Genomic DNA, 13,145 nt, shown 5'->3' on the forward strand with positions numbered 1-13,145 from the left:
AATCAATGAAATGCTGTCAGAATGAGTAACATTTTCAGAAGCTAGATGAAATACAAAAGGCCATTTTCATCATGCATTAAAAGCTCCATAAACACATACCTGAGAATTCATGACATCATGGCGATAATCCCGTGTGAAGACTCCACACAACACCAATCCATCAGGAAGTTTCTTGGTGAATCGACTGTATATAACTCCCACCACTTGGTTTACAAGGGCCTTAAGTAAAGCAGGTCATTAACAAAAACGGAAGTGTGTATCTCAAGGGATATGACATTCTGAGGCATAAAGAAGCATTCAGTTTTGGCACCGATATTAATTTACGACAGTCTAGACTGTCGAGAATGTTAACATTGGAAAGATAGGGTACATAATTTTCAATTACACTCGAATGTTTTCAAAGAAATTTAGTGTTGCGTGAAGTGGTGGATTATATGGAATTAATTCTGCATTTTAACTTTTCAAAACAGCTAAAAAAACAGACAATATTCTTTTGCATCTATTAGCACTTTTATGATCTCAAAGTCCTAGGGCTGCAGGCGTTAAATACATCAGTTCTGCTCTGATACGCAAAATAAAACAACAATTTGATGCCCAACCTGAGTATATCCATATAAATTTTGGTTTTACTTACAGAAAACAATTCACAGAGATTATTACTGAATAACAGCAATAACAGTAATTGTATACTCATTCTCAGGTTTGGACTGTTATCTGAAATTTGTATTGCTTGATGTCAAAGTAAGTTTTGGAAGAAATCAAAACATCATGCTTCAGCTCTTAAGTCAATTTTTAACTATGAGGACAAAACCCTCATTAAAAATAATATCTGACAACTGCCTAGAGTTTCTTAAACTTTCTCTTGAAGCATCTAATGCCTGGCTCAACTGGAAACAGACAGCTTGCCCCGCTTGATTATTGTTCTGTTCCAATATTACTTTCTGATATTATTACCACCTGCCTAACATGTTATTTCTACCACTTTTGTACATATTTCTGTGTATGAGCTTAAAATAGCTATCCAGATATTAACACACAAAAGCCTCTGCATGGGCTTGAATATTTAGAAGACATTTCTAAACATGCTTAACTAGATGTAACTAATAAAACAACATACATTATCTAAATTTGTGTAATACGTTACCCTAAATGGTTTCAGAATCACACTGAGAAGTACCATAGTCATATATACAGAATATGTAGTAAGATGCAGCCTTACCTTTGTAGGAGCAACATATACAACTACTCCTTCATTGCTCATTTTCAGAACTTTTTCCATGCAATAGTACGATGCATATGTTTTTCCTGATGAGGTGGGAGCAACAATCACTGCAGACTCATTATTATCTACAGCATCAAGAAGTTCTCGCTAAGAGAGAAAAGCAGTTACACACATCAAAGTGACCTGTTAAGAAGTTCTCACTGAGTACACAAGCTCTTTCTACGAAAACATCTCTTATGTTTGCACACAGACTTTATATACAGATTTGAGACTACAGAAGATCATAATAACTTAGTAGATACACAACAGTATTCTTCTCTCTTGTTGAAGTGTGAGTGGAAGAAACGACACTACAAATTATAAATTACCTGTATCAATGATTTGGTCTGAGATATTAATACCAGAACTCTCTCAGTCCAAAAGTGGACATTTTAAAAATAAAAAATAAAACCAGTTAACCCAGCAGTGTATTAGAACAAAAAATCACTGTTTTATACAATGCAGTAATTTTTTCTTGCATTACAAGAGTTACATCAATACTGTCCAAATCTCTCTTCTGCTCCTAGTACGCCTTGTTTATTATTTTGTCTTCTTCTCTGTTACTGTCTTGCTCCAAGCTCTCTCACCTTAAATAGATTTGTGAAAGGATGGGGCTAAGGGTGCAGAAGAGGAAGCAGAAATAGTACTAACATTATCTTCCTCTACCAGCACACAGGCCAAGTTCCAAGTTGCTACTCAAGCAAGTCAACATGATGTGGACATCCAAAGCAGCAAATTCAGCTGGTCATCCCAGCCCAACAAAGACCAGAGCTAGGCTTACTATAAAGTTACTTCCCAACTCATGTTACTGGTTATTCCTTAGAGCTAAATGAGCAGAGGATGAAAAAACAGTCGGCGATTACCCAAACGGGGCACTACCACCATCAAATATGGTGATGAACAGTGAAATCCCATGGACTTGGCATTTCTTATGTTGAATACCTTCAGCCAAGGTCTCAGTGGAAAAACCTTCTGTATAGAAAAAACGTGGAAGGCAGTTCAAAATCATCTACTGAATTTGTTAAAATTGGAACACCAGTATTTTTTGACAAGTAGTGTCATAATGTGTATTTTTAAATGGGAAAAAATTCAGAGATCATCTCCAATAACTTTATACACAAATGGTTTGTGTTTAATTACCTGCCATGTGTCTGGTATGAAATGTTGCACTCTGGGATCTGGATCATTTCTCTCTTCTCTGAGCAAGTAATAGTCCATATATTGCAGCTGAAAACGAGCTGGTCCCACTTCAGTAGCATAGCTGCTTATATTCTGATCATCACTTTCTCTTGCCTACAAGGTCAAATTTAAATTCAAGCTGGTTTGAAAACTAGGAAGAAAACTGCACGTGGCTTTTGCACATGGCTGTGTGAGCTTCAAAAAAAATATAAAAGGGCAGGTGATTTTTAGGTAATTTCTTGCAGAAATCCACACCATATAGCCTTGTGCAATGAATCACAGTTGCAAAACAAAACTCAATATAAAGACTGAGTACAGAGTGTGAGCCCAAGTTTTTGTAAAGCATGATATTCTCAAGCTGTGCCTATATACTGTAAGACATGCCGAATTTAAAGTTCATGATCACGTCTAGTTACACCACCCAATATCCTGAAAGCTATATAGAAAAGTATTACACCTTAAAACTTACACCAAAAGATGACAGAATCACAGAATAACTTAGGTTGGCAGGGCCCTCTGGAGGTCAACTAGTCCAACTCCCTGCTAGCACCAGGTGCAATTAGATCAGGTCACTCAGGGCCATGTCCAACAGAGTTTTGAATATCTCCAAGGATGGAGATTCCACAACCTCTCTGATTCTACTTTGAAAGAAATATTTTCAGTTATCCCTCCTAAAAATCCCCCAACTTTACAAAAATAACTGTCAGAAACAAGCAGCTGCCAAAGCAAACTTAGGTCAAAAACACACTGTGGATCTAGAATGTTTCTGAGCAAGACGCTTTAAACTTGCTAACATATACCCTCTATCACCACAATCTTCTTTACAACAGACCTTTTGCGATCTGTGGAACCTACAACTCTACTTCCTGAAATGTAATACATTTTATTCAGGGCACAAAACACTCTTTTAAAAACTATATAGTCAAGAGCAAACAACCATCATACACCAGTTGAATTCACACAAAAAAGGAGAAAAATAATTTACACTCTCCAGCAGAAGAAAATTTCGTACAAAATAATCACTTCTCTCATTTCTTACTCCTGATGCTCAAGGAAGGACAATAAACACTTTCCAAAAATGAGCTTTCAAAAATTGCTAACTCTACTGGGTATGAAAAACGACACTCCAGTGATACTGGGTTTACAGTTCATTGTAATCCTCCTTCCTTCTGTTAATCACTTCATGTTCTGCAGTCTGTGAGTTATTTCCTCTTCCTCTTGAGAGCCTCTTCAGCACTGTCTCCTCACTAACATCCCATCAATACACCAAGGTACCAAACAGCTCTTAATATCAAATCAGCCAGTGAGAGGGTTGCTAATATGCAGAAAAGTATAAGGTCAGTCTTTAAAAAGGTGTTGACAATAGCTGTGCATCTCAGTTTCTGACTTCAGAGCCAAATTCAGTATATCTAACTGATGGTCTCAGTTGTGCTAGCAAGGACAAGCAATTGAGTATGTGAAGCCATTTCCTTCAGAGGTGATTGATTAGTTAATAACCATAACAACAAACAGAATAGCTTCCATCCACCTCAGCAGTCTCAAATGATTTCCTTTTTTGAAGTAGCACATTTGAGGCTGTTAACAAGTAGCTCCTCGTCACTTAACTTTTAACAGTTATTTTTAACATGCAGAGTTCAGCTGACTGCGACGAGTGGAACAGCAAGCACCTCTCAGGGATGTCTAAGGACTCAGGCAAATGTAACTAAGACCAAATTACACTTGATTCTTGTTTCAAAGGTTATCTTTTCTGCCAGATAAAGTTCAACTTACTCCAGTGGAAATGGCTTTCTGTGCCAGCTAGCCACCATATCAGGCAGAGAAATACATCTACGGAACCAAAGAAGATTACATTTTGGTTTTCAAAACAAGAAGAGACAGCTCCAAATCTTATGGCACAACATAAACCAAAATAAGCTCAATACAGATCGTACACACACCTTTCAGTGCTTAAGAACACACAGCTGATATGCCATTACAGATCCCATTACAGCAGAATCACTATATTCTATAAAGTTACCTGCCCAGACAGAGAACATGCCAAATTCTCAAATCCAAGAAGTCTTAGACATCTGGTCAGCTTATGTAAGTGTGATTTCTCCAACAGATCTTGGTATTTTTCCAGGAGGATATGAATTCTCCTCATCACTTGGACAGCTATGCTTAAATCTTTAGGATTGTTACCTTTAAAAAAAAATTGTTATTTGAGAGCTGATTGTATCACTGGGGAGTCTTCTGATATCAGGTGTTTTTACATGAGATCTAATCCATCGAATCACATTTATGACAATTTTAAAAAGCATTTCATTTAAAGACAATCAGAGGAAAACAACTCACGCTGATGTGACCTATACAAGGGTGCCTGTAAGGACCAAACACTCAAATATTCTGCCTCTGCGAGCAAAGCCAGAGAACAGAAGTCACACTGCTGATGACTATTCAATAATCTGTCCTGCCAGGCTGCAGGCTTCATGCAGCTCCAGTTTGGATCCTCCTGACTTAGGGTAAGGAATAAACAAGTTAATTCTGGTGGAACTGGACATCACTAACCATGGCGGCATGGACTGCAATGCAAGTCAGCATTCTTCAGGCTTAGCTAACCACTTCAGCAAATTAAACACTCTACTGCAACACGGATATATTTTAGTGTGCATGATACCCATTCATTAAAGGTATGTACAATAAATGATTTGCATATCATGTCAGTTCATGTCTGACTCACAGGATCCTGAAATTTCAAACAGGGGATTAAAGTCTGTTAGCACTTAAAAGCACCTTCAGCACTCCTGAAACAAGTGTGTATTTATGTGTCTTTATTTTAGCTGAGAACGTCAAAAAGCACTCCCTTTCTTGGTTAAAGGGAAAAGCTGCTCAAGAGCGCAAGGCAAATACCGATATGAATTTGGCTGTCACACCTTGCTTTCTGCAGTGCTCCTTCCACACTTCTAAACAGGTGGACAATCCTGCCATTTCTGCAGCAAACTTCACAGATTTGCTCTGAAGGGTCTTGATAAACTTTTCTAATTTACTTATTCCAACAGTCAGATTCTGCTTTATTTCCTTTTCAGTTGACATACTCAAGGCTTTCCATTGCTCTTGCTCTTTCTGTTCTTCTTTAGTCTTTAGTCGCTTCTTGTTTTCCTCTGCAATTATTTCTGCTTTGCTTTTCTATCCAAAAAATTAAAATATTCAGAGATAACCATCAACATCTGCAAGCACCATATTTAAAAAAAAAAACCCAGTCCATAAACCCAAACACTGCAAGTACATTCCAGTTTTCAGTTCATCTGTGTGTTGTGTTTTGTTTTGGAAATTGTTGAAGATATCTCTGGATTCTGAAGGAAACATAACTGCTGAATCACAATATATGCTGCTCAACAAGCTTATCCAAGACTCATTTTAAATGTCAGTAAAAAGCCTCTTATCCTCAAATAATATAAAAATGCACAAAGGTGGAAAAATGAAATAGCAGATGTCTGAAAGTTATTTCAAGTTTTTATTTGATTCCTTGGTAATAGAAATTCTAACCTTATTGAGATGTTCCTCAATAAATTAAAGAAAATTAAGAGTTCAATCTTAACTGAAGTTAAAAAACTGCTCTGAATGGACTTCTGGTGGTTAAAGAGGTCACAATCTATAATCCATACTCATATAAAAACAGTACTATCTATTATGAAATATTATGCAAAATTTTTGTTCCATATTATTCATTAGTATGCAAGTACATGTTACACACCCTGTGAAGTCACAAAATGTTCACATACTATTCTAGCTAGAACTAACTGTAATATTTGAAGGAGCTTTCCTTCACAAATGCAGCTGATATTTCTATATAGTGTAGGGAAATAAAAAAACAAATAGTGGATTTTGCAGTATTTTTCAGTACTTCATAAAGATAAAATAAAATTGCAGAAATCCAGTCTTGTTCACTCCAGATTCTATTACTGGCTATGAGCCCAAACCTATCGGCCTTTACAGACTTCTTTTTTTTTTGCATTTGTGACTAACTTGTGCTTATTAAAATATAATCACTCAATAATAAAACTAGCAATAGAATATTTTTTACAAATTAAGCAATTAAATTTGAAGTATAAAGATAATTTAATTTCCTCAACTGAGAACTACTAATGCATTAGAAGTATAAAATTTCAACTGTGGGAATTATACAGTAGAAATCCTTTCCTGGATGACAGAAAGCAGATTTCAAAAGAGCAACTTGAATAGACTCACATGTGTTTTTTTTGTCTTTTTGACAGCAGTAATAGCACTCACTGGCACAGCCCCTTGGTTTACAATAGTCTTTGAGGCACTGTCTTCCAAAGTGCTTCCATAAAAACGATAGAAAGTCTGTAGCTTTTGTATTTGTCTTCTCTCATGTGGATCTTTGGATTTTGCTGCAAACAAATACATTTAATTGAAAAGCACACTGGTAGAATTCCAGCCTATTCTATTTCCAAGAAAAGATACTTGTGTAACAGATAAATTTCCCCAAAGGCAAAATCCACATTTCTAAAAAGACTGGCTACTAAGATTCACTGAAATTCAACAGTACTTGTTATCTAGGACATAGGCTCAAATTCAGACTACCCTAAGCACACACCAAAAGCATTGCAAAACTTAATAAGCAGGACTCCTGGAAAGAGTTTGTAAGCATTTGAGCAAAACAGCTAGGCTTTCCACAGCGCATGGAACTAGACAGGTGTTCTCAAAAAACAATTCAGATGATCAGAAAGAGACCTTTGCCTCTAAAAAATAAGACTGTCACCCGAACGTAAAAAAATAACACTGCAGAAAAAAAACAAATGCTTCCTAAGGGAAGATATTGAGCACACAGACACTTAGGTACTCAGGCCTAGGTATTACTCACTCTTTCTGTTTTAAACAGAAAAGACTGAGGAGATGGTACAGACTGATGTTCAGAGTACTCAAGTGTGGTAGACATAGGCCCCCCTCTTCAGCTGGAGTGGATATAAACCTTCAGCTCCAACATTATGGAAAAATGCTCTAGCTGTTATCTGCAGGTTAAGTTGAAAGTGACTGCTCTCCAAATTTCCTGTTGACATCACAGTGAAGGGGGAAAGGCAAAAAACTGTGCATTCAGAAAAATGTTCAGAAGGAACCCTGGCTTCATAGGTCAAGTGATGCAAATGCCCACTCAGGAAAGAACATTTCTAGTCACTGAATGAAACCATAAGCAGCACTAACGTAGCAATAAGTAATCCATGACTTCCTGTCACCAAGTAGGTTTTTCTCAGCTTAACTGACTGTATGATGCAATAGACAATGGTAATATCTTTGAGAAAAAGACTTTTGTGTACATGCTGGTACACAAAGAATTGCACACTTCATTTAATGTAAATGTGCAAATCTAAGATCAAAACTAAGTCCATTGTTTGTTTTCCTTAGTGACTCAGACTGGTAAAAACATTCAGGAAACTATAATGTATAACATCAAGAATTATGATACAACCAACTTCTGCTTCTTCTACTTCCTTGTAACGCTATTCTCAAAAGATAGGATTGGCTATGCGTGCACCATGCAAACATCTGAGTAGATTACACACATGTATGGATTAGTTTAAAAAACAATTATCCAAATCATATATGTAAACATTAAATTGCACATAGGCTTACAGTTTGCTTATGCACAAATATAAAAGGTCTGTGAAGCCTTTTGTAAGCACAAGGGTGTAGATCACGAACATCTGACTAGAATCATTGTGTCACAGCTGCTAGAGCTATTCAATGTAATATACAATGCATACACATAATGTATAGATTCATCAGTTTAAGTATAAATGAGCCACTGCAAATGCTCTAGTTTGGCAAGTATTTATGCAGATGTGAGTATTTTCTGAAATGACAAGTCAAGCTCCAAAACTGTAATTACCTTGAAAATACTGTTCTAGCCAACATAACATATATGTGCTTTGATAGTTCTTACCATCAGCACTACACTGTGCTCTCTGATATTCCTCAGTCAGAGGTTTGTCAGAATGCCAGTGACGAAGCTCATCAAATTCTTTTTTAATTACTGAGGTATCTGCAGGATCATTGCTGAAAAATGCAAACATTACACCGATCAGAAATTCAAAGGGTTTTCTGGCATCTTTAATGAAACAACCAAAACATTTTACAAACTGGGTACTTATCAAAACACAATTTTACTGAAGCCAAAAACCAACATGGGACCTAATTTTATTCTAAATATAGCATGTCAAGATATTTTCAGTTTTTCAGAAAGAACTGCTAACAAACAAAGTAAAATTTCACTTTTTTATTTACTTTCATTCAACTTAATCGTAGAATGCAATGTAACTACATAACTCACAGAAATACCCTTTAAAAGATGCACATCTCTTTTCCCCCAACGGCTAAAAATTACTCATTGTGCAGCACGGAGCCCTCCTTCACAAGTAACAGGGCAGGACAAATGTAAAGGATAATCTGTTTGTAATTTTTATGCAGTACTTTTATTTGATATTTTTCTTTTACTGAAGTCAATTGCAACTTATGGTACTAAACCAGGCCTTTCAAATACAAATTGTACCTAAGAAGAACAGTTCCAGTGTATAGAATAAGAGCGGTCAGACTGTAATGCAACCAAGTAACTGTATGAGAAAATATGGAGACACCGACTCTTACCCATTCTTGTTCTGAACTTTCTTTTAGCATTTACAATACTGTAAGTAAATGTGAAATCTTACCCAGCCATAGCAACAGGGCTTTTGCATGTCTATGAATTGAGCATAACATGGCTGCAAAGAGCAGGGGAGCGGAAAATAAAGCCAATATAACCTTATTTCTTTATTACAGAAGTCATATGTGTACCTTTCTACAACAGGTAGATCTTTCAAAACATCTCCGGCATATCCTTCAACAAGATCAGACTTCACTGGGATTAGTCCTATGTCAGGAATTTCTTCTTCACAGTCTTTATACCATTAAAAAAGGTCATTAATTCCACTTAATTAAAAATATATATAATTGCATATCATATTTCAAACTTCTGTCAAGTGAAATTTTAAGTGAAATTCAATCCAGTAAAACACGCTAACAGTAAGCGGTGGTTCACCAGTCCCCCAACATGGGTTCACAAACACGCTTGGGAAGACGAGCAACAAAGCAGATAGATATTATTACTTCTGAGGAGATGGTCTCATAATCTATTTTAGGTACCTATGTTAATTTTTCTGAATGCTACAATGCACCTCACCTCAGAGGCATCTGCTTTCCTGCACTGACCCCACAAACACTGCAGTCCCTTAAATATGCACTTTCAATTGCATTTAATGTTAGATGACTAAAGGAGATGATAGGTCACATTATGCATCCTTCCCACATTTGGAGTCTAGCACAGGTTCAGGCTTCAGGGTCTTCTCAAAAGACTTACAGGAACAGGCAGCACATAGGCTCCGCCAGAAGATGGCTTTATAGCCCACAGGTAACGAAAAATCTTTTTGCCTACTCAAGCGTCACTTAAAATCCATTGCAACCAGCTGAAAAACATTCATAAACTCCAGCAGAATTTTATTCTAGTCTAATGAATTTCTTGCAAACTGTCTCTTCTTAAGATGTATATAGTCTGATGTGTTTTAAAAAGACATTTGAAGGGTCTAACCAAAACTAGTTCTCAGGAAATGTCAAGTATCGGGTAAAAATCTCTGCCTATTCCTTTCAGATGCTCAGAACTGGTCTTGCAAGTGAAGAAAGGAAACAAATCATCTCTAAGCCAACCATGCACCTCCCCAGTTCTGGGCTACTGAACAGTGTGATGGTATACTTTAAGACATTTGGGGGCACATCACATTGCTACAAACTTCAAGGACTGCAATGTGAGCTACAGCAAAGCCTGCAATCTCCACCATCTGAGAGCTACAACTCCATAGTGAAACTCAAGCACTTTTCAACTTGATTTGTTGCTCCCATGCCCAATATCTGCATAATTTTACACTAAAGCCTTCAGAGAAGTTCCCTGGAGACAGTTTTACTGCAGAACAATTAAGTGCCACTTTCATTAGGATTAATTATGTTTATGACTATTATTATATGTTTTATAGTAATCATGATTTTTTTTTTTTTTTTTACAATATACACGATAGATCTGGCGTAGAAATCATCGAATTAAACCCAGTTCCTGCTTAAGGCAATGGCAGCGTTTGTGCTGCTACAGTGGAGTCAGAATTTCTCTGATAAGGCCTGGTCAGACTTATTTTAACATCAGTTGGCAGTTACCAGTTTTGCTAGCGAGTTCAAAGGAAGTAGGAGAGGAGCCATGAAGCCTGCTTCATGGATTAGATTTGTGAATCAGGATACAGTCACACCACTATTGCTGCAGTTTTAGCAATAATAATGAAGATCAGGCTGCTAACTCTCCATTTTGTGGAGTTGTTAGTACCTCTAAAAAACGGCTGTTCCTGCTCAAGAAATAGCTGGGAGGTATTTCGTACTGGGAAAGCATCTCCGAAATCGTATTTCACAGCCAACTTGGTTACAGTGTCCCATAAACATAAGTACTCATTCTCCATTTCTTTCCCCAATTCCTTTTGGAACCTTAATCCTGCACAGAGGAAAAGAAAAAATGAAAATTAAGAGCTCTACAACTACAGTTTCCTCAGATAAAACCTACCTATTCACCTGTATAGCCTCAGGCATGAGGAGCTCAAACCTATCCAAGGCCTATGGGCATTAGAATAAACTAGGACAGGATGTTACACATTCACTGTTTTTAATAGGCCAGAGTATATACAACTAGATGTGCTGAAAAAACGTAATTTGTGAAGAGCACCAAACTTAGGCTGTCTATGGAAGTACACAAGCTCCCCACGAAAAAAAAAGCATTTCTCTCACCTTCCTGTTCTGCAAGGTAGGATCAGAAATTTCTTTTTAGCGTCCAATGACTAATAGATACTATTATACAGTTTTCAATATTTCTCATTTATATTTCCCTTAAAAATTCCTCTACATTTGCTTTACTGAGGTACGTACAGGAGATCTTGTCACTTGATTCATAAAGAGAAAGTTCTATTTGACTTTTCAGATAGACTGCGTGTGCTCAGAGCAGAGGATGGCAGGTAAACAGAATTACCCTGAAAGAATATTTACCCATATCCTGTTGCTCTGTCAGCTTTTTAACTTTTTTGTGAGTCCTAAGACATCTGATGGTGTTTTTAAATCTCCCAAATTCATCCATTTAAAAGATAGTATCAGATTTTGAATGAGTCTTATCTGAAACCAAAAAATTATCTGATGTCATAGTGACATTAGGAAAAGAATGTAGTCTCTATTCTGACTGTGCTGCACTAAGACAAAATGAAATGGATAGGAAGCTGGCTTAAAAAAAACAAACAAGCTGAGACTACCCAGTAACAGCGACACAGAGCTCTTACTACCTATGCTGTATCACTCTTCCTTTGCAGAATTATAAGTCACATATCAGAGAACTGACATGGGAAAGTATCCTGAGTAAATACTGGTGAGAGTTACTTGAATTTGTGATTTTCTACATTCACGTCTGAACAAAAAGTTTCCCTATTATTCCATAAAACTGATCAATTTTTTATACCTGGTAATGAGGAAATTATGCTGATATATGCTTGTACAAAAATTTCTGTTTTCATTTTGCAGCTTAATAAAGTTAGTAATGTAAGAAAGTTAAGTTGTTCAACAAAGATAAATACCTTTACAGTGTTCGATCTCATAATAATGTGCCAGGTTTCTGAGTAGTGAATCATCATTTAAGTCAGGCAGGTAAGTTAAATCCAATTTCCAATCATTTGTATCACTTAGGTGTGTCAGAACAAAATGCGCACAAAACTCATGCTGTTAAACCAGAAAATTAATTCTTATGGAGCACTTTTTGATGGGGAGGGATCAAAGCATCTGCAAAGTAAAGTAAACTACCCCAGATTTTATAGACAAGGAAAACAACACGCCGTTTTGTGACTTCCTGATGATTAGGGAACAGCTTGGTAGCATACTTTCAGCTAACAGCCTTCACTGCTCTCCTTTTCTGCAATAGCTAACTTTAATATGAAGAACTGCTATCAGCATTTCCTTGTGGGGTGAGACCAAAAGGTCCATCTAGCCCAGTATCCTATCACTAACACTGGCCAACAGTAGCTACCTAAGAAGAGGTCAAATATACGGGGATATTGTCCCAAACATTCTCCTAGTCCCAGTGATACGTGGCTTCCTGAACCAGAAAGAGACTCTTCCCAGCAAGTACATTACATTCTTTGGTCTTATCAGAGGATTAAAGCATCATACCAATAAAAGCGTGAAAACCTGAAATGGCAAGTGCACCTGATGACAGGGGAAGTAAGACAGTGCTACACGTACCATCTTGATTAATGGTAGAACTCGCTTAGTCCAGCGGGATTTAATGATCCTAATCTGAGCTCTCTGTGAAAGAGGCATATGAAGAAGAAAAATCACTGTAAGACACTGCATTCTACAGAGGTCAGCTGCTTCTTCTGCAGATAGTGGTTTACTTTCTCCCTGTTGAGAGATGTAAGATAAAAAGCTAATTACATTCTTCATTAAAATAATTGTGTCCACCTCTGCTTAACTTAATTCAGTGATTATCACTTTGTTAAAGCAGCTAATAATTTTTACCTATTTACATAATTTGTGCATTATAATTCCTTCTGGATGTACCTAGTTCAAAATGTTCATTTTTGTAGTGCTGACAGCTGAGCATCAGTTA

General features: G+C 36.8%; 1 protein-coding gene across 2 annotated transcripts in view; it reads right to left on the bottom strand.

Annotated features, from left to right (window-relative positions):
• DDX60 (DExD/H-box helicase 60) overlaps nucleotides 1-13,145 on the bottom strand; it is a 46,661-nt gene that overhangs the window by 23,460 nt on the left and 10,056 nt on the right. For both annotated transcript variants that reach the window (XM_068942437.1, XM_009677185.2), the window contains exons 8-18: nucleotides 12,779-12,937; nucleotides 12,118-12,259; nucleotides 10,836-10,997; nucleotides 9,269-9,371; nucleotides 8,382-8,494; nucleotides 6,668-6,831; nucleotides 5,353-5,605; nucleotides 4,458-4,621; nucleotides 2,402-2,554; nucleotides 1,220-1,369; nucleotides 100-219 (exon numbers count right to left, since the gene is read on the bottom strand). In XM_068942437.1, coding sequence (XP_068798538.1) covers nucleotides 100-219; nucleotides 1,220-1,369; nucleotides 2,402-2,554; nucleotides 4,458-4,621; nucleotides 5,353-5,605; nucleotides 6,668-6,831; nucleotides 8,382-8,494; nucleotides 9,269-9,371; nucleotides 10,836-10,997; nucleotides 12,118-12,259; nucleotides 12,779-12,937 — 1,683 coding nt within the window. The remainder of the gene's footprint in view (nucleotides 1-99; nucleotides 220-1,219; nucleotides 1,370-2,401; nucleotides 2,555-4,457; nucleotides 4,622-5,352; nucleotides 5,606-6,667; nucleotides 6,832-8,381; nucleotides 8,495-9,268; nucleotides 9,372-10,835; nucleotides 10,998-12,117; nucleotides 12,260-12,778; nucleotides 12,938-13,145) is intronic.

This window comes from Struthio camelus, chromosome 4 (assembly GCF_040807025.1).
Source record: "Struthio camelus isolate bStrCam1 chromosome 4, bStrCam1.hap1, whole genome shotgun sequence".
Lineage (NCBI taxonomy): Eukaryota > Metazoa > Chordata > Aves > Struthioniformes > Struthionidae > Struthio > Struthio camelus.